At 41.8% G+C, this 21,696-nt stretch overlaps 1 protein-coding gene across 3 annotated transcripts in view; it reads left to right on the forward strand.

The window, feature by feature from the left end:
- homer1b (homer scaffold protein 1b) overlaps nt 1-21,696 on the forward strand; it is a 179,890-nt gene that overhangs the window by 71,826 nt on the left and 86,368 nt on the right. For 2 of the 3 annotated variants that reach the window (XM_014174926.2, XM_014174927.2), the window contains 4 exons: nt 2,177-2,333; nt 3,250-3,381; nt 9,399-9,494; nt 10,713-10,858. In XM_014174926.2, the coding sequence (XP_014030401.1) occupies nt 2,177-2,333; nt 3,250-3,381; nt 9,399-9,494; nt 10,713-10,858 (531 nt within the window). Of the gene's footprint in view, nt 1-1,531; nt 2,334-3,249; nt 3,382-9,398; nt 9,495-10,712; nt 10,859-21,696 lie in introns of those variants that run through there. The other variant, XM_014174925.2, reaches the window with a different exon arrangement.

Here is a 21,696-nt window from a genome sequence, read left to right on the forward strand (position 1 = left end):
GGATTCCAATAGGATTCTGATACAGTTGACACAATATCCTATAGGACTGCAAGAATCCTAGAGGATCACTTTTTATTTCCAATAAAAAAAAGTAGTCCAATAGGATTTTGATATAGGATTTCAGTAGAAAAATCATAAATCCTATAGAATATTTTGACACATTTGCCCCTCCCAACAACTGGAATAGGCACATTCAAACAGAAGTGGAGATTTGAAATTTCCGAAATGTCAATTTTCAAAAATATTGCATGCTAGTGATGCTAGCACAGTAAATTAGCTTACTCGCTTCTGAGGAGGAATAGGAATGGTGGTTGTTTTTGAAAAATCTACTCACAGCCAATAAAATGCTTTCACTGGCAGCTGCTGGCAATCTGCACTCCATTCATATGTATTAGATAAGTTTCCAATATGAACTTCCTCAGGCTTTCGAACTTCACATTTACAACCACTGCTTTCCCTCCCTCCCTACCTTCTCTCCTCCTCCCCCTCTCTTTGTTGATTATGTACAGCAGTGGTTATCAACCGGTCGATTGCAGTCGACTGTTCAATCTACCGTAAATTCCGGACTATAAGCCGCAACTTTTTTCCCAGGCTTTGAACCTCGCGGCTTAAACAATGACGCGGCTAATATATGGATTTTTCCCGCTTTCAATTTATTTTCTCCAAAAACAAACATTCTGTGACGTGCTCAGTTTTTTGGCGGCATGAAGCTTTCATTAGACCAATGAAATTGACGAACAGGTTAAGGTCAAACAACTTTTTTGTTTACTGTTTAGATTAAATCGAGCGCTCTCAAACTTCCCATCATTCTGATTACGGTAGTCATTTTGTCACCCTCATCATGGCAAAGACACGGAGAAATGCATATGATGCAGCTTTCAAGTTGAAGGCGATTGATCTGGCTGTTGGAAAAGGAAATAGAGCCGCTGCACGGGAGCTTGGTCTTAATGAGTAGATGATAAGATGTTGGAAACAGCAGCGTGAGGAATTGACTCAGTGCAAAAAGATAACTAAAGCTTACTGCAATTTTTTTTTTTTTTACAAGCCGTGTTTCGTTAAAGCCTATTTATTTTTGTTACAAGCCGTGTTTCGTTAAAGCCTATTTATTTTTGTTACAAGCCGTGTTTCGTTAAAGCATGTGTAAAGTTAATTTGTTTCAATGTACCGGTAGGCACCTGCGGCTTACAGACATGTGCGGCTTATTTATGTTCAAAATAATATATATTTTTTAATTCAGTGGGTGCGGCTTATATTCAGGTGCGCTTAATAGTCCGGAAATTACGGTACGAGGCATTCCAAGTCGATCGCCTAACATTTCTGTAGAAAAGCCGATAAAGCCTTGCACCACTATTTCTTTTAAATTCAAGTGTTTTGCTGGCCATTTGGATAGCTCAAATCACTGTGCCTGCAGCTTCTACGACCCCACAGCCACGTTTGATACTATGTGAGATTTCATAACTTTTCTCTATATTTAGCCTGTTCTCTATATTTAGCCTGTAGCCCCTCTCTCTCTCACCATACCACTGGCATTCCCAAATCAGAGCAGGGAGAGACAGCACTGCCATTCAGAGGAGAAACTGCGTGGGTGTGCACTTGTATAGCCTACATGTATAGGAGGTGCCATTTAGCAGACACTGTTATCCAGAGCGAGTTACAGGAGCAATTAGGTTTAAGTGCCTTGCTCAAGGGCACATTGACAGATTTTTCACCTCGTCGGCTCGGGGATTCAAAACAGCGAACTTTCGGTTACTGGCCCAACGCTCTTAACCACTATGCTACTTGCGGCATGTATTAGTATGTGCAGCATGATTGGTGTGTATGTGGCCTGTATGTGGGTGTAGTAGGTCTGTGTATGTTTATAGGAGGTTTGTGTGTATAAGAAGATAGTGTGTGTGGAGAAGGTGGTGTGTAGGCAGTAAGTGTGCGTGTGTGCGCACATGTGTGCAGGAAGTTAGTCTTCACTCCATCCTGTCAGTCAGTCAGTTGGTGAACTTTAACCACACGCTGCCCTCCCTGTGGTTGTCATGGAAGGCGGTGGCGAGTTGGTGATTCGGTTACCGGGACGATCCCATTCCCCGGACAACAACGGCAACAGTAACTTTGGGTTAGGCGAGTTTGGCCAGACAATGGTGTTAAGGCACAAAGAGGTTCACCACTTCTTCTTGGCCCCCTTCAGGGAGCAGCCGATCTACAGCACGCGGGCCCATGCGTTCCAGATTGACCCCAACACCAAGAAGAACTGGGTGCCCACCAGTAAACACGCTGTCACCGTGTCCTACTTCTATGACAGCACCCGCAACGTTTACCGCATCATCAGCCTCGACGGCACCAAGGTAAAGGCTACTTATAGTGCTTATAACACGTATAACTCTCCTGATATACTGAAACTCCTGTTATGCCTCTATGCTATGGCCACTTGCAGGTATTTTTTTCAAACACTGTGCAGGTCTTTATGGACATTGTTAGAAGTTCCTTTTGGTTGGTTGAGTACAACATAGGAGCTGCACTGTGATATTGCAAAAGCAGTAGGTTTTTCACCTGCTACACTGGAAGCATAACTTTTGTCCAGCATGGGCAGTGTGAGCTACTTCTAGTGTTCTCAATTGTGAGCTGCATGTTGAAATCTTGAAAATAGAACCAGAGTGTAAGTTTACGCTGAGCAGCACGAGCATCTTACAGAGCCGCACTGCTTACACCCAGGTTTCATTGAATTGGAGCGTCTCACACTCTGCAAAAGTTACGTGTCTAGTGTAGCAGGCCAGTAAGTTACATGTGAGACAAGTATCTTTAAAAAGCATAGTAGAAGGGTCATTACTTTTTGTAGGCTGTAGCTCTAAAAATTATTTGGTTCATTGGAAAGCTCTAAAAAAATTCTAAAGACATTAGACACAAGGTGACTGCACCATCATCCAATGCCAAGGGAAAGATAACTAGCACCATTTTAACACATCCAGTTTTGTGGGTTTGTCTAGTGTTATTGGACAATCTAATGTACAAACATGTCAGTGGGTGGACAGCATAGCTAACACTGGCATGATTCAGCCGAGTGCCAGAATCTAGAATGTGTTTTATTCAGCTCATGTGTCAGAGCCAGGAGTGCCCTAATAGGTGTGCGTGAATGTCTTACTGTGTGATAGGGACAGGGTCCATTTTAGGTCTGTACTTGAGTCCACTCTCCTCTCTGGGTATTTTAGTCTTGTGGGTTTGATTTGTTGTAATTTGATCTAATGTGTGTGTTTGCTCCTGTAGGCAATAATCAACAGCACCATCAGCCCCAACATGACCTTCACCAAGACGTCTCAGAAGTTTGGCCAGTGGGCCGACAGCAGAGCTAACACCGTTTATGGCTTGGGCTTCTCTACTGAACACCACCTGACCAAGGTACACACACACACATCTCTTAAAGTGGTTCCCTCTGCGCTTTCTCTCTCTCTTCTTTACTGTTCTTTCTTTGTTCTCGCCGGGTAACTCTTCCACTTTTAGCCCTAATGAGGCACTATGTGTGTGTGTCAGTGTATGTGGGCGGGTGCTTCTTTCCTCTGCAGTATGATTAAGCTATGTCGTGAGCCGGTGGAGGCACACAGCAGCCCTACTCTCAGACAAGACGCATATGCATACATGCACCCACACCCACACACACTCACGCACCCATCCACACACGCACCAGTTGTAAATGAGAACTTGTTCTCAACTGGCCTACCTGGTTAAATAAAGGTGAAATAAATAAAAAAACACACTCACCCACACACACACACATATGCACGCACCCACACACACGTGCGCACACACACACACTCGCCCCCACGCACATGCGCACGCACCCACACATATACACACCCACACACACATCCACACACACAGAAAGAATAAGCAGATTAATGATGTTCTTAATCTTATAATCATTAAGGTCTTAATTTCATGATTAGGGATTTTAACATTTGGTATAGATTCTCAATCAATATTCCACTAGTAATCCAGTAGTCTAATGAACCCTCTGAGCACACACTGGTTGTATCAACGTTGTTTCCATGTAATTTCTATGAAATGAAATTGAGCCAGGTGGTAAGGGTAGGTAACAACACATCTATCACGCTGATCTTCAACACGGGGGCCCCTCAGGGGCGCGTGCTCAGTCCCCTTCTGCACTACCTGTTCACTCATGACTGCACGGCCAGGCACTATTCCAGCACAATCATTAAGTTTACAGATTACACAACAGTGTTAGGCCTGATCACCGACTTCGACGAGACAGCCTATAGGGAGGAGGTCAGAGTTCTGGTTGTGTTGTGCCAGGACAACAACCTCTCCCTCAGCGTGATCAACACAAAGGAGATGATTGTGGACTACAGGAAAAGGAGGACCGAGCACGCCCCCATTCTCATCGACTTGGCTGTAGTGGAGCAGGTTGAGAGCTTCAAGTTCCTTGGTGTCCACATCACCAGCAAATTAACATGGTCCAAGCACACCAAGACAGTCGTGAAAAGGGCACGACAAAACCTATTCCCCCTCAGGAGACATGGCATGGGTCCTCAGATCCTCAAATGGTTCTACAGCTGCACCATCAAGAGCATCCTGACGGGTTGCATCACTGCCTGGTATGGCAACTGCTCGGCCTCCGACTGTAAGGCACTACAGAGAGTAGTGCGTACAGCCCAGTACATCACTGGGGCCAAGCTTCCTGCCATCCAGGACCTCTATACCAGGCGGTGTCAGAGGAAGGCCCCAAAAAATTGTCAAAGACTCCAGCCACCTAGTCATAGACTGTTCTCTCTGCTACCGCACGGCAAACGGTACCGGAGCAGCACGTCTAGGTCCAAGAGGCTTCTAAACAGCTTCTAACCCCAAGCCATAAGACTCCTGAACATCTAATCAAATAACTACCCAGACTATTTGTATTGCCCCCCCCGTTTACACTGCCGCTACGCTCTGTTATTATCTATGCATAATCACTTTAATAACTCTACCTACAGTACATGTACATATTACCTCAATTACCTTGACTAACCCGGTGCCCCCGTACGTTGACTCTCTACCGGTACCGCCTGTATATAGCCTCGCTACTGTTATTTTACTGCTGCTCTTTAATTATTTGTTACTTTTATTTCTTTTTTTGGTGGTATTTTTCTTAACTGCATTGTTGCTTAAGGGCTTGTAAGTAAGCATTTCACTGTAAGGCCTACACCTGTTGTATTCGGCGCATGTGACAAATACAATTTAATTTGATTTGTTCCCAGTGGGAAGACATAGGTGTGCCTCAACACTACACTAAAACTGGTGAATCCAGTTGGTTTGAGTGGCATGGTGCCACCAGATTTGTGGCTTTGACTCCCAGACTAATGGGACACATACTGTATTACTGAATATAAACTTACTCAATTGTCTTGACATGACTATCATTAATGTCATGACTGCTATTCATCAAATAATTGCCTCTTACATTTAATTAATACTTGATTAAATTAATCATGTAACAATTAACTTATTAGGAATCTGGGGCACCATGGGAAAAATTTATTTAATGAGTTACCATTTCCAAAATTAACTCAAGAATACAGTTGAAGTCGGAAGGTTACATACTGTAACGGGTGTCGTAATGAGTGGACCAAGGTGCAGCGGGAATATGTATACTCATCTTCTTTAATAGTGAAAAGAAGGAAAAACAAACAAAACACGTATACAAAACACAACGAACAACACAAACAGTCCTATCAGGTGCATAGACACTAAACAGGAGACAACTACCCACAATTCCCATTACCAAAACACCCCTATACATAGGACCTTCAATCAGAGGCAACAAGGAACAGCTGCCTCCAATTGAAGGCCAAATCAATAAACTAAACATAGAACTAGAAAGACTAGACTAGAACATAGAAATATACTAACATAGAATATAAACCAAAACCCCAGAACACTCTAATCAAACACCCCTCTACAAAACACATAGCCCAACAAACCCCGAAACACTCTAAACAAATACCCCCTGCCACGTCCTGACCAAACTAATATAACAAATAACCCCTTTACTGGTCAGGACGTGACACATACACCTCAGCCAAATACATTTAAACTCAGTTTTTCACAATTCCTAACATTTAATCCTAGTAAAAATTCCTTGTCTTAGGTCAGTTAGATCACCAGTTTATTTTAAGAATGTGAAATGTCAGAATAATAGTAGCGCGAATGATTTATTTCAGCTTTTATTTCTTTCATCACATCCCCAATGGGTCAGAAGTTTACATACACTCAATTAGTATTTGTTAGCATTGCCTTTAAATTGTTTAACTTGGGTCAAACTTTTCGGGTAGCCTTCCACAAGCTTCCCACAATAAATTGGGTGAATTTTGGCCCATTCCTCCTGACAGAGATGGTGTAACTGAGTCTGGTTTGTAGGCCTCCTTGCTCGCACACGCTTTTTCAGTTCTGCCCACAACGTTTCTATAGGATTGAGGTCAGGGCTTTGTGATGGCCACTCCAATACCTTGACTTTGTTGTCCTTAAGCCATTTTGCCACAACTTTTGAAGTATGCTTGGGGTCATTGTCCATTTGGAAGACCCATTCGCGACCAAGCTTTAACTTCCTGACTGATGTCTTGAGATGTTGCTTCAATATATGCACATCATTTTCTTTCCTCATGATGCCATCTATTTTGTGAAGTGCACCAGTCCATCCTGCAGTAAAGCACCCCCACAACATGATTCTGACACCCCCATGCTTCACGGTTGGGATGGTGTTCTTCGGCTTGCAAGCCTCCCCCTTTTTCCTCCAAACATAAAGATGGCCATTATGGCCAAACAGTTTTTTGGTTTTGTTTCTTCAGACCAGAGGACATTTCTCCAAAAAGTACGATCTTTGTCCCCATGTGCAGTTGCAAACCGTAGTCTGGCTTTTTTTTGGTGGTTTTGGAGCAGTGGCTTCTTCCTTGCTGAGCGGCCTTTCAGGTTTTGTCGATATAGAATTAGTTTTACTGTGGATATAGATACTTTTGTACCTGTTTCCTCCAGCATCTTCACAAGGTCCTTTGCTGTTGTTCTGGGATTGATTTGCACTTTTCGCACCAAAGTATGTTCATCTCTAGGAGACAGAACGCGTCTCCTTCCTGAGCGGTATGACGGCTGCGTGGTCCCATAATGTGTATACTTGCATCCTATTGTTAGTACAGATGAACGTAGTACCTTAAGGTGTTTGGAAATTGCTCCCAAGGATGAACCAGACTTGTGGAGGTCTACAATTTTTTTCTGAGGTCTTGGCTGATTTCTTTAGATTTCCCCATGATGTCAAACAAAGAGGCACTGAGTTTGAAGGTAGGCCTTGAAATACATCCACAGGTACACCTCTAATTGACTCAAATGATGTCATTTAGCCTATCAGAAGCTTCTAAAGCCATGACATTTTCTGTAATTTTCCAAGCTGTCAACTTAGTGTATGTAAACTTCTCACCCACTTGAATTGTGATACAGTCAATTATAAGTGAAATAATCTGTAAACAATTGTTGGAAAGTTGACTTGTGTCATGCAAAAGTAGATGTCCTAACCGACTTGCCAAAACTGTAGTTTGTTAACAAGAAACTTGTGGAGTGGTTGAAAAACGAGTTTTAATGACTCCAACCTAAGTGTATGTAAACGTCCGACTTCAACTGTATATACTTATCATACCAGTTATCAATTAATAATTTCCTCATATCAGTCGTAGACTCTGTAAATCTGCACAAACCCAGGTCTCACTGATCATTCCATACCACACAAATTGATTTCATTATTTATTTACTAACAAGCTAAATGATAACATAAGATACACATACACACACACGGTATAGGTTATTGATTAGGAACTTAATGCGATGACAACAGGTCCCTAGCGATTCAACACAATATAACGTGTTACACAAGATGGAGATTTAAAGAGAGACAGACAGAGTGAGAGAGAAAGAGAAACACTTGGATACATTTGTAAACTGCACTTACTTTAGCCCTAATACCTTGCCCCGAACTGCCGATCGTATGGGTAAGAAGTGTAATGCATGTATTTACATGTTGAAGGTCTTCGTTGGGTTTCTCTGTTTGGCCCAGGCCTTCGTGGGCCGAGTTCCACTTAGTGAGAGAGGTTCGGCCTTGTTCTTAGGATGGCCATCTCCTTCGTTCTCTGATGTAAATCTCTGATTAGATACAGTACTTAGAACAGCTACTCAACCATGGCATTGATTGTTAAGAGGTTCCTTTGTCTTCTTCAATCTCGTGTTGCATTTCGGTGTCGTGACTAATCGTAGACCTTCTAGTCTGATATGTTCATTCTTAACTCAAATGCTTTATAACCTTGAGTAGAAAGGGGGCATTTCCGTCTTGCTAACACGCTCCCCGTGTTCCCTGGGGCGTAGCTAGTTACTAGGCAATGTATCAGAATTTACTAGGATTCCGTTGGATAACTAAAATCACAGTCTTATCGTCACAAAAACATTCTCTTTAATCTGGATATTTTCTGCACAACATAAAGTATGTCAACATGAGATACACATTATGAAAACCCTTCAAGTTACATTGTTTTCGTTATAACGTCTTCATTTAACTTTTAATGACATCACAAAATAGACATTAATCTTCCACATTCCATCTCTTATCATTACCAAAATTCGGAGGATGAAATAATTGTCCCTGTGTCCATTGTTGGATGTTGTAGTTTTGAGCGGTAAACACTTCATAAGGCAGACAAACATTCCAATCACCCATACTATAGACCAGAAAGGAGTCTGCTGACTTACAAATTACGATTCATGTAAGGTGTCATAACACCCCCACATCAATCCCTCTTCCCCCTGTGGGAGAGAGAGAGCTCTGTAGAGCTGATCCACTGTAACCTGATCCTTTGAATCCTCACAAGAGAGTCATGACACAATGTATGACAAAGCTGTAAGTCACATTGGATCAAAGTGTGACAGAGAACAGCTGGTGACATAATATAAATTAAGCCCCTCCCACAAGGGAGAGAGAGGGAGAGCGAAGCGAGAAAGAGGAGTTTACCCAGTTTGTCTGTGTTTATTTATGTTTCTAATGTTCCTATGATGTTACTATGTCTCTATGCACATGCCTGTGTCCTTGCACTCGCATGGGTTTTACTGTAATGGTTACTGTGCCACTCTCTGGTTGACCTACATCGCTCACATTTCTACTGAGGCATTATGGGTAGGGGCCTCCATTCCATAGCCCAAATGTTGGACGTCAAATCAAATGCCTCACATTTGGTCGCTATTGACAACCTCCTCTACCCTCTTAATACTAACATACTAGTGTGTTTTTTTTTGTGTGTGCACAGGTGTACCCTAAAGTGACAAATATTTTGTATTAGAACTAGAAATTGCGTTCTAGCTCTCTGAGTATGTGACCAGTCTGTCTCTCTCTCCAGTTTGCAGAGAAGTTTGCAGAGTATAAGGAGGCAGCTCGTCAGGCCAAGGGAAAAAGTCAAAATGGAAAGATGGAACTAGCGACCTCTCCCTCTCAGGTACTCACCACTAAAAACACAGCCACTGCTCCCTCTTAGGTACTCACACTAAAAATGCAGCCACTGCTCTCTCTTACAGCAGGCACTCACACTAAAAACCCAGCTACTGCTCCCTCTAAGGTACTCACACTAAAAACACAGCCACTGCTCCCTCTAGGTACTCACACTAAAAAAGTCACAACACTCTCCTGTGGTACTTCATAAGTTAACAGCTGGAAAAAAAGAGAACCATGCAACAAACATATGAACTTGGAAATCCCTGCATTTGTTAGATTATTGTGTTTTCGCTGCATATTTAATTGTCCTCCTTTGAACAGAAATGGAAGAAATTAGGTTGTTTTTAAGACTCAATCCCCAGAGTCCCACCACTTCAAAAACCAGCTAAACACCCTCTCTAGTCCAGGGAAACCCTGCTAGTTTACTACACATTGCATCAGTTTACATCACATCATTACATACACAGAAAACAGGATGCTGATGAACGGTTCCTCCATCCGGTTCCTCCATCCGGTTCCTCCATCCAAAAATGATTTGATGCTGCACTAAATATGTCGTCACAATGGAAATGGACATTTTTGCACATGTATAAGTCTGAGAACAACATTGAGAGTATGATAAGCATAAATTAACCCAACCTTCTTCAATAAGGCCACTTATAAATGTAGATTATGAAATTATACTTTCAATGGGAATGTCCTGAAAGTAATTTCCTACAGTGATTAAGTCTCAGTTATCCCTGTCCATCAGGCCTAAGTGGTGCATGGTTTGAGTGTGTACAATGGCCAGTTTATAACCCCTTAATTGTTTTGTTTCATGTAATTAAAGTGTGTAAATGTTTAGTTTGGTCACATTGGTTTAATTGTTTGGGAAATAAAGATAAACGTTTATCTGCAATTTCTCTGAGCTACAATAAGCTTTGGCAGGCAGAACAGCTCAGTAATGTCCTCTTGGTAATACAGAGCTAGGAGCTTATCACCAGATTCTCCTATCAGTCTCTCTCTATTTGTTTTTTCTTTCCTTTCTTTCCAATTTTCTCTCTCTCACGCCGAACAGAGGAAGAAGATGACTGCTGAATCTCCTCATGAAAAAATGACTTGCTTGCTCTTTGCTAGATAAATCCAGAATCACTGTTCAGCACTTTCAGACGAATGGGTTTATAAGAAGCACTGTAAACAATTCTATAATTATATGTTGATTGATTGCTTGTCATGTATGTAGGAGTCGCCAGCAGGTGAACTCTCTTCACCTCTGACTCCTGTGACTCCTCCCGCCATGGACAACATCAATGGGACAGATGACCCCTGTGACACCACACCCGAGCCCCGTCCTGAACCGTCTCAGAACGCACTGGCCTTCACACACAGGTAACACACACAGGGGTGTTAATAGGGGGTTGTGCTGTGCGTGTGTGTGTTTGTGTGTGTGGGTGTATACACTGAGTTTACGAAACGCTTGCAATGTCAAAATGGCTGAATACAACAGGTATGGACCTTAGAGTGAAATGCTTACTTAAATGCCCTTAACCAACAATGCAGTTTTAAGAAAAATAAGAGTTAATATTTTTTTATTTTTTTAAAATAAGACAAATCGAAAAAGAACAAATAATTAAGGAGCAACAATAAAATAACAGTAGTGAGGCTATATTCAGGGGGTAATGGTACAGAGTCAATGTGCGGGGGCACCAGTTAGTCAAGGTAATTGAGGTTATATGTACATGTAGGTAGAGGTAAAGTGACTATGCATGGATAATAAACAGAGAGTATCAGCAGTGTAAAAATGGGAGTCTGGGGGGGGACAATGCAAATAGTCCAGGTAGCCATTTAATTAGCTGTTATGGCTTGGGGGTAGAAGCTGTTAAGAAGCCGTTTGGACCTAGACTTGGTTCTCAGCTAACCGCTTGTCGTGCGGTAGCAGAGAGAACAGTCTATAACTAGGGTGGCTGGAGTCTGGCAATTTTTTGGGCCTTCCTCTGACACCGCCTGGTATAGAGGTCCTGGGTGGCAGAAAGCTTGGCCTCAGTGATGTACTGGGCCATACGCACTACCCTCTGTAGTGCCTTGCGGTCAGAGGCTGAGCAGTTGCCATACCAGGCGGTGATGTAACCAGTCAGGATGCTCACAATGGTGCAGCTGTAGAAACTTTTGAGGATCTGAGGACCCATGCCAAATCTTTTCAGTCTCCGAGGGGGAATAGGCGTTGTCGTGCCCTCTTCACGACTGTCTTGGTGTGTTTGGACCATGATAGTTTGTTGGTGATGTGGACACCAAGGAACTTGAAGCTCTCAAGCTGCTCCACTACAGCCCCGTCGATGAGAATGGGGGCGTGCTCACCTGGTCATGGACTGAATCCAGGTGAACATTATGATCCCTTATTGATGTGACCTGTGAAATCCACTTCAATCAGTGTAGATTTAGGTGGAAGAGACAGGTTAAATCAGGATTTTTAAGCCTTGAGAGAATTGAGACATGAATTGTGTATGTGCGCAATTCAGATGATGAATGGGCAAGACAAACGATTTAAGTGCCATTGAACGGGGTATGGTTTAGGTGCAAGGCGCACCGGTTTGAGTGTGTCAAGAACTGCAATGCTGCTGGGTTTTTCACACTCAACAGTTTCCTGTGTGTTTCAAGAATGGTCCACCACCCAAAGGACATCCAACTAACTTGACACAACTGTGAGAAGCATTGGACTCAGAATGTGTCAGCATCCCTGTGGAGCTCTTTTGACACCTTGTTGAGTCCATGCCCCAATGAATTGAGGCTGTTTTGAGGGATGCAATTCATTATTATGCATAAAGGGTAGATGCTTCCAGTTTGCAGAATAAGACAGGAGTGTGCAAGGCTGTATAGGATAAGGTGTGTGTTTGGGCACTGGGCAGTAGTTGTATATAGTTGGATGGACAGAAAGAGTTTCACTCGGTGTCTGTATGTATGATGGGGTAAGTGTGTGTGTGTGCACATGTATAATTTCAAATCTTGGTTTTGTTTAAACTTTATTGTATGAAGACTCCCTTTTTTCTAAATCCCCCTCTATTTGTATCTTTTCTTTCCAGGGAGCAGTATAAAGCCCGTCGGGTCTGCTCTTTCTGATAGCTTGCTATACAGGTTCTGAAATAGGAGCTCTTTCCAGTACCTACCCTACTAACACCAACCTCTATAGCTACTAGAGCACTAACATCTTGACTATAGCACCTCTTTACTGTAGCACACTGATGGAATCACATTCTCAACATCTGTACTTAACTTGAGTTAAGAGAAATCACACTCTCAACATCTGTACTATGACTTCAGTTAAGAGAAATCACACTCTTGCTATCAGACTTATACACCTTTATTATTATTATTATTATTATTATTATTATTTCTCCCTCATTTAAAAACAGAGGTCACTAAAAAACTCCTCAACTGTGACTGACCCCTTGAGTGAAAAATACTGATGCCTTGTTTGGTTCTCTTACTATACTGAACAAAAACATAAACAGAACATGCAACAATTTCTAAGATTACAGTTCATATGAGGAAATCAGTCAATTTAAATAAATTCATTAGGCCCTAATCTATGGATTTCACATGACTGGGAATACAGATATGCATCTGTTGGTCACAGATACCTTTAAAATAATAGGGCTCACAATGGGCCTCAGGATCTCAACACAGTATTTTTGTGCATTCAAATTGCAATTGATAAAATGCAATTGCGTTCGTTGTCTGTAGCTTATGCCTGCCCATACCATGACCACACCGCCACCATGGGGCACTCTGTTCACAATGTTGACATCAGCAAACCGCTCGCCCACACAACACCATACACGTACCCTGCGGTTGTAAGGCTGCAGCGACGTTGGAGTTGGCTTATGGTAAAGAAATTAACAATAAATTCTCTGGCAACAGCTCTGGTGGACATTCCTCCAGTCAGCATGCCAATTGTACGATCCCTAAAAACTAGAGACATCTGTGGCATTGTGTTGTGTGACAAAACTGCACATTTTAGAGTGGCCTTTTATTGTCCCCAGCACAAGGTGCACCTATGTAATGACCATGCTGTTTATTCAGGTTCTTGATATGCCACACCTGTCAGGTGGATGGATTATCTTGGCAAAGGGGAAACGTGCTCATTTTATTTCAGCTCATGAAACATGGGACCAACACTTTACATGTTGCATTTATGTTTTTGTTCAGCGTAAATGTTATAGTAATAGATTATGTTATTATATCAAAATGTCTTATTATAACGCTATTATAGCTCCATCTTTATTGCAAAAATAGCTTTTCTAAATAGATTTTAATAAATGATTATTATTCCAGTTGACACTTTCCACAATTTTTCCATTGATCTCTTTGCATTACTTGTAAGAATTATGTTGTTTAGAAATTGAACTTGGTTAGCTGGCCCTGAGAGACTTGTTGTTAATCTGCGTATATTCTTGTGATTTTGTGTCATCTCTTAAAGGACAAATTGTCTTACCTCTCTTGTATTCACATTTTTTTAAACTGGCATGTTGTTTTTATGATGTCATACAGTAGTTTACAGAATGTCAAGATGTGGGGCAAAGAATGCTGCCATCTATACATTTCTGGGTCTATGGTCAGATACTACATATTGATTATGTTCATAGATATTGAATAATGATGACTGAATATTTAATTAAATAGCCCAAGTCCTACCATGCAGGGACTAGTTTTAAGGTTATTCTCCTGAAGGGGTTGATAGAGGATTTATGTAACTCTTGTATAACATATGCAGTGGGAGGTGGGGTAGAGGGAGGGAGAGAAGGAGAGAGGGAGAGCGAGAGCGAGAGAGGTGCAGTGTCTAAGGGTCTGTGTGTGTGTCACTGCAACCTAAACATGAGCTTACTGCAGATTCACACACACACACACACACCATGCACTACACTACACCAAAATACTGCACCAATAACCAGAATTGATTTGTACTTTTTTATTGCACAATAAAGACAAATAAAACTTTATTTTCAACATAAATAATCAAGAACAATGTTAATGACCACACTAATACAGATTTCAAATACTGTATGTGTAGTCAAGCATCCCAGTAGGGCATTTATAATATTTTCGAGTACCCACTGGAGACTATTGACATTTCACTGTGTAGAATGAATAACACCTTACTGATATTCAAAAATGATGTATTGCCTGGCCACTAAAAAATCACTATGATTGTGGTTCATATTGATTAAAGTCATCAATCAATTTATAAATGCTTTGTTGATTTTTTCGATTTATCAGTTTGTCTATCACTTAGCTGATATTCAGCAACTGTATTAACCCCCTCTGTAGTGCAGTCAGTTTTGTGAGAATTTGCAGAGGTGCTCTTTAAACACACAAGCACAAACACTTTGGTGCAGATCTGCTGATGCTGCTACTATTGCTGCATGTGTGGGAGTCAGGACTGATTTGTTCACTCATGCAAACACCTGCACACACACACGTGATGTGGTGTTACTTTGTGAACACCAGCTGTTGTTGCTTATTAAGCTGTTGTTAAAAAATACTGTTGTTCACTCAGGGTGTTAAATTGGACAGTGTTACCTAGTGTTGATTTTTCTGTGTTACATTTCTAGTGTTGATTCAGAAGTTTAATTAACACTCATTGGTGTAAAAAAAAAAGTTGGTGTTAATAAGTGTTAAACCAAAACTACGCCCATCATTATCATATTTCCCAGCATGCTCTTTTGCAGGTTGCTTTAGAAATGTTTTTTTTTTTTCAATATCTATGTCTATCAAAGACACATAGATATTGAAAAAAAAAAACATTATATAATTAGTATAATAAGAAAAATCCCCATCAAAGTCCATCAGTTTGAGCTAGAGACATCAGTTTACATTGGATGTGTCTCAATCCACCTCATCCGCCGATGTTGCACTTCCACATCTGCAGGGGCAGAGCTAGAGCAGTGTTTGTCAGACCTTGAAACATTGGTCTTCTCCAAACGGTTTGGCCTACAAACTAGTATGACCCCTCTATGGAAAGATGAGACTCTCACGAACAAGATGGTGTTCTCTGTTTTGCACAAGCGTCTTGGGACTAGTCTGAAGTCGGTGCAGCCGATCTGACAAGTTCTGACAAGTTCTGTCTGTAGCATCTGAACTGTTTGGGCTACACATTAATATGACTCCTTTTTGGGGACTATCTATTGTTCCACTATTAGCATTTGTATGGGCTAATGGCAGTAAGGCCACATTTAAATAAATAAAAATATAATTCAAATAGCTAAAGGATCCTTGGTATGACCTTCTTAAAACAATTCCATATAGCTTAGTAGAAGAACCCCCCCCATATTTTAGTCTTCCCAACCCGGCAGCAGTGGTGTAAAATATTTAAGTAAAAATACTTTAAAGTAGTACTTAAGTAGATTTTGTGGTATCTCTACTTTACTAATTATATTTTTGACAACTTTTACTTGCGGACTGCAATGCAGACATAGTGTAAAATATATTTTGTTTTGTTTAACACTTTTTTGGTTACTACATGATTCCATATGTGTTATTCATAGCTGTGATGTCTTCACTGTTATTCGAAAATAGTAAAAATAAAGAAAAACTCCATTGTGTCCTCCTCCCAGAGTGCTAAGAGCCTTGGCGTGACCCTGGACAACACCCTGTCGTTCTCCGATAACATCAAGGCGGTGACCCAATCCTGTAGGTTCATGCTCTACAACATTCGCAGAGTACGACCCTGCCTTACACAGGAAGCGGCGCAGGTCCTAATCCAGGCACTTGTCATCTCCCGTCTGGATTACTGCAACTCGCTGTTGGCGGGGCTCCCTGCCTGTGCCATTAAACCCCTACAACTCATCCAGAATGCCGCAGCCCGTCTGGTGTTCAACCTTCCCAAGTTCTCTCACGTCACCCCGCTCCTCCGCACACTCCACTGGCTACCAGTTGAAACTCGCATCTGCTACAAGACCATGGTGCTTGCCTACGGAGCTGTGAGGGGAACGGCACCTCCGTACCTTCAGGCTCTGATCAGTCCCTACACCCAAAGAAGGGCACTGCGTTCATCCACCTCTGGCCTGCTCGCCTCCCTACCTCTGCGGAAGCACAGTTCCCGCTCAGCCCAGTCAAGCTCAGTCAAGTTCCCGCTCAGCCCGACAAGCTCCCTCACGACGCCAGGACAGCGGAGTCAATCACCACCTTCTGGAGACACCTGAAACCCCACCTCTTTAAGGAATACCTGGGATAGGATAAAGTAATCCTTCTAACCCCCCCCCCCCTCCAAAAAATATATAGATGTTCTATTGTAAAGTGGTTGTTCCACTGGATATCATAAGGTGAATGCACCAATTTGTAAGTCGCTCTGCATAAGAGCGTCTGCTAAATGACGTAAATGTAAATGTAGGTGGGTCCAAACTTTTGACATGGCACTGTATATGCGGGAATTAAAAATATATTTACATGTACGCTGTTTGTCCAAAATATATTTATGAAATATATAACTTACACATCACATCACATCATATATGTAAATATATCTTAAAATATACAGTACCAGTCAAAAGTTTGGACACACTTACTCATTCCAGGGTTTTTCTTTATTATACTATTTTCTACATTGTGAAATAATAGTGAAGACATCAAAACTATGAAATGAAACATATGGAATCATGTAGTAACCAAAAAAGTGTTAAACAAATCAAAATATATTTTATATTTGAGATTCTTCAAAGTAGCCACCCTTTGTCTTGATGACAACTTTGCACACTCTTGGAATTCTCTTAACTAGCTTCATGAGTAATGCTTTTCCAACAGTCTTGAAGGAGTTCCCACATATGTGACCGACCTCTGTGATTCGGTCTTATGTAGCATAAGTAGCAAATTTGAAATGGTGTTTTTTACACGCTGGTTAAGTGTGCCTTGAATTCTAAATAAATCACTGACAGTGTCCTCAGTAAAGCACCCCCACACAATCACACCTCCTCCATGCTTCACGGTAGGAACCACACATGCGGACATCATCAGTTCTCCTACTCTGCATCTCACAAAGACATGGCAGTTTGAACCAAAATATCTCAAATTTGTACTCATCAGACCAAAGGACAGATTTCCACCGGTCTAATGTCCATTGCTCATATTTCTTGGCCCAAGCAAGACTCTTCTTCTTATTGGTGCCCTTCAGTAGCAGTTTCTTTGCAGCAATTCGACCACGAAGGCTTGATTCACGCAGTGTCTACTGAACAGTTGATGTTCAATCTGAGGTGCTGTTAACTCTAATGAACTTATCTTCTGCAGCAGAGGTAACTCTGGGTCTTTCTTTCCTGTGGCGTTCCTCATGAGAAACAGTTTCATCGTAGCGCTTGATGGTTTTTGCGACTGCACTTGAAGAAACTTTCAAAGATCATCACATTTTCCTGATTGACTGACCATGTCTTAAAGTAATGATGGACTATCGTTTCTCTTTGCTTATTTGAGCTGTTCTTGCCGTAATATGGACTTGGTCTTTTACCAAATAGGGCTATCTTCTGTATACCACCCCTACCTTGTCACAGCACAACTGATTGGCTCAAACGCATTAAGAAGGAAAGAAATTCCACAAATTAACTTTTAATAAGGCACACCTGTTAATTGAAATGGTAGTTGGTTGAGAGAATGCCAAGAGTGTGCAAAGCTTTCATCAAGGCAAAGGGGTGGCTACTTTGAAGAATCTCAAATATAAAATATATTTAGATTTGTTTAACACCTTTTCAGGTACAACATGATTCTATATGTGTTATATCATGTAGAAAATAGTACACTTAAAGAAAATCCCTTGAATGAGCAGGTGTGTCCAAACGTTAATACAATACAAATATTAATTTGTATTTGAACTGTTTGTCAATATATTAGGCTTTGGCATTGGAAAGTATCGGTGTTAAAAGGGCAACACTTTGAAAAGTGTAAATTCAACACTTTCTGGTGTTTCTCATATAATCACTTCAAAAGTGTTTAGTTGAACAAGCACAGTGTTCTATTTACCGATCACATTTTGCTGTGTGTGCTGCTTGTTTTCAGACTGTCTTATGGGCCGGTGAAACTCCTGACATTAACTACAGTATAGCTGACAGGGTTCACACTAGTGTGTAGCTGATGGTCTCTCTGTGTTATTTGTATCTGTGATTTATTATTTATTTAACCTTTGTTTATTTAATTTATCCAGATTAGTCTCATTGAAATGTACTCTTTTTCAAGAGTTATGATTTCAAGAACAGCTCCTCATGTACAGTAGATATGTCTGGGTCTGTGTTTACCTGTATTTACCTGTTTGCTCTGCTCAGAATGTGTGTTTACCTTTGCAATCTTCTTTATTCTCACAGTCTGATGATCTTCCCTCTCCGGTGTGGTTTCCGTAGCGACGTTGTCATACACCTAGTTTTGCTTACCACCATTGCTGACATATGTAGGGGGTTGTGTTTGTGTGTCGGTTTGTGGGTAAATGGAGACATTGATGATGTTAATGTGTATGGCCAGGATTCTAACCAAGCTGCATTATAGTGCAGCTGCGCTAGACAGACTGCAATGCGGGTGTTAAAGGGATTTTACGCTTGAGCCACATCCACAGCCTTCACCATGAATGTGAACTCCGCAAACAGGGAACTTTTTAAAATGTAATTGTCGGCTTTCTAGCACAGCTGCGCTTTAGACTGGTTCGGATTGAATCCAGGCCTAGGTTTTGTGTTATAGCGGGTGTAGCTGTGTGTGTGCAAAAGGTGTGTGTAAGCAGAGATTTAAATCATAAATCAGGATGCCATTGGCCAGTTGGATATCTGGATGTCCTTCTGGTGTTATCATGGTGATGCATTACCTGGGTCCAGCAGAGGAAGGTCCATAAAAGGAGAACTTACCTGACCAACTCTCCTGGTAAACAACAACAACATACTTAAATAACCACTTTAAACAGTTACAACTGTCACATTAAACTACACAATTGACGCTCATCTTCTCCACATTACTGCACATCCTTTCTTCTTTGTTGTCAGCTAAAGTAATGGTGTTTTTTCCTGCAAGATATTTTATTTTTACACATATATGTTTTACAATGGTGTTCTTTATTTAGTTATACAGAAAGAGAAAGAAACCCGATCCTTCCCAATTATCTGCCTGTGAGGTGAAAGAGAATAGTACTTTTCTGATTCCTTCAAACAAGAATGCCCTTAATCTCGCCAATTAGATGCTGTATAGTGTCTGACATTCGGTCTGTAGCGTGGAAATCAAGGCTAGAATAGTCTTAACATCTTTGTAAAGTAAGCTTTGATCGCACTCCATGTAGTCGTGGCCAAAAGTTTTGAGAATGACACAAATATTAATTTTCACAAAGTCTGCTGCCTCAGTTTGTATGATGGCAATTGCATATACTCCAGAACGTTTTGAAGAGCGATCAGATGAATTGCAATTAATTGCAAAGTCCCTCTTTGCCATGCAAATGAACTGAATCCCCCAAAAACATGTCCACTGCATTTCAGCCCTGCCACAAAAGGACCAGCTGACATCATGTCAGTGATTCTCTCGTTAACACAGATGTGAGTGTTGACGAGGACAAGGCTGGAGATCACTCTGTCATGCTGATTGAGTTTGAATAACAGACTGGAAGCTTCAAAAGGAGGGTGGTGCTTGGAATCATTGTTCTTCCTCTGTCAACCATGGTTACCTGCAAGGAAACACGTGCCGTCATCATTGCTTTGCACAAAAAGGGCTTCACAGGCAAGGATATTGCTGCCAGTAAGATTGCACCTAAATCAACCATTTATCGGATCATCAAGAACTTCAAAGAGAGCGGTTCAATTGCTGTGAAGAAGGCTTCAGGGCGCCCAAGAAAGTCCAGCAACCGCCAGGACCGTCTCCTGAAGTTGATTCAGCTGCGGGATCGGGCACCACCAGTACAGAGCTTGCTCAGGAATGGCAGCAGGCAGGTGTGAGTGCATCTGCACGCACAGTGAGGCAAAGACTTTTGTAGGATGGCCTGGTGTCAAGAAGGGCAGCAAAGAAGCCACTTCTCTCCAGGAAAAACATCAGGGACAGACTGATATTCTGCAAAAGGTACAGGGATTGGACTGCTGAGGACTGGGGTAAAGTCGTTTTCTCTGATGAATCCCCTTTCCGATTGTTTGGGGCATCCGGAAAAAAACTTGTCTGGAGAAGACAAGGTGAGTGCTACCATCAGTCCTGTGTCATGCCAACAGTAAAGCATCCTGAGACCATTCATGTGTGGGGTTGCTTCTCAGCCAAGGGAGTGGGCTCCCTCACAATATTGCCTAAGAACACAGCCATGAATAAAGAATGGTACCAACACATCCTCCGAGAGAAACTTCTCCCAACTATCCAGGAACAGTTTGGTGACCAACAATGCCTTTTCCAGCATGATGGAGCACCTTGCCATAATGCAAAAGTGATAACTAAGTGGCTCGGGGAACAAAACATCGATATTTTGGGTCCATGGCCAGGAAACTCCCCAGACCTTAATCCCATTGAGAACTTGTGGTCAATCCTCAAGAGGCGGGTGGACAAACAAAAACCCACAAATTCTGACAAACTCCAAGCATTTATTATGCAAGAATGGGCTGCCATCAGTCAGGATGTGGCCCAGAAGTTAATTGACAGCATGCCAGGGCGGATTGCAGAGGTCTTGAAAAAGAAGGGTCAACACTGCAAATATTGACTCTTTGCATCAACTTCATGTAATTGTCAATAAAAGCCTTTGACACTTATGAAATGCTTGTAATTATTCTTCAGTATTCCATAGTAACATCTGACAAAAATATCTAAAGACACTGAAGCAGCAAACTTTGTGGAAATTAGTATTTGTGTCATTCTCAAAACTTTTGGCCACGACTGTAGTTAGTTTTCTCTCCATGGTCTCCTAAACTAGCCCGTTGGGCTGAACGGAGTGATTCCTATAACACTGTAGTGTAGATATTTACGGAGCTCTTTTGCAGTCATCATGGCATTATAAAGGGCTCCGGGCAGCCGAGCGGAAATGGAGGAAAACTCGCCTCCCTGCGGACCTGGCATCCTTTCACTCACTCCTCTCTACATTCTCCTCTTCTGTCTCTGCTGCTAAAGCCACTTTCTACCACTCTAAATTCCAAGCATCTGCCTCTAACCCTAGGAAGCTCTTTGCTACCTTCTCCTCCCTCCTGAATCCTCCTCCCCCCCCTCCTCCCTCTCTGCGGATGACTTCGTCAACCATTTTGAAAAGAAGGTTGACGATA

Source organism: Salmo salar, chromosome ssa26 (genome assembly GCF_905237065.1).
Source record: "Salmo salar chromosome ssa26, Ssal_v3.1, whole genome shotgun sequence".
NCBI classification, from domain to species: Eukaryota; Metazoa; Chordata; class Actinopteri; order Salmoniformes; family Salmonidae; genus Salmo; species Salmo salar.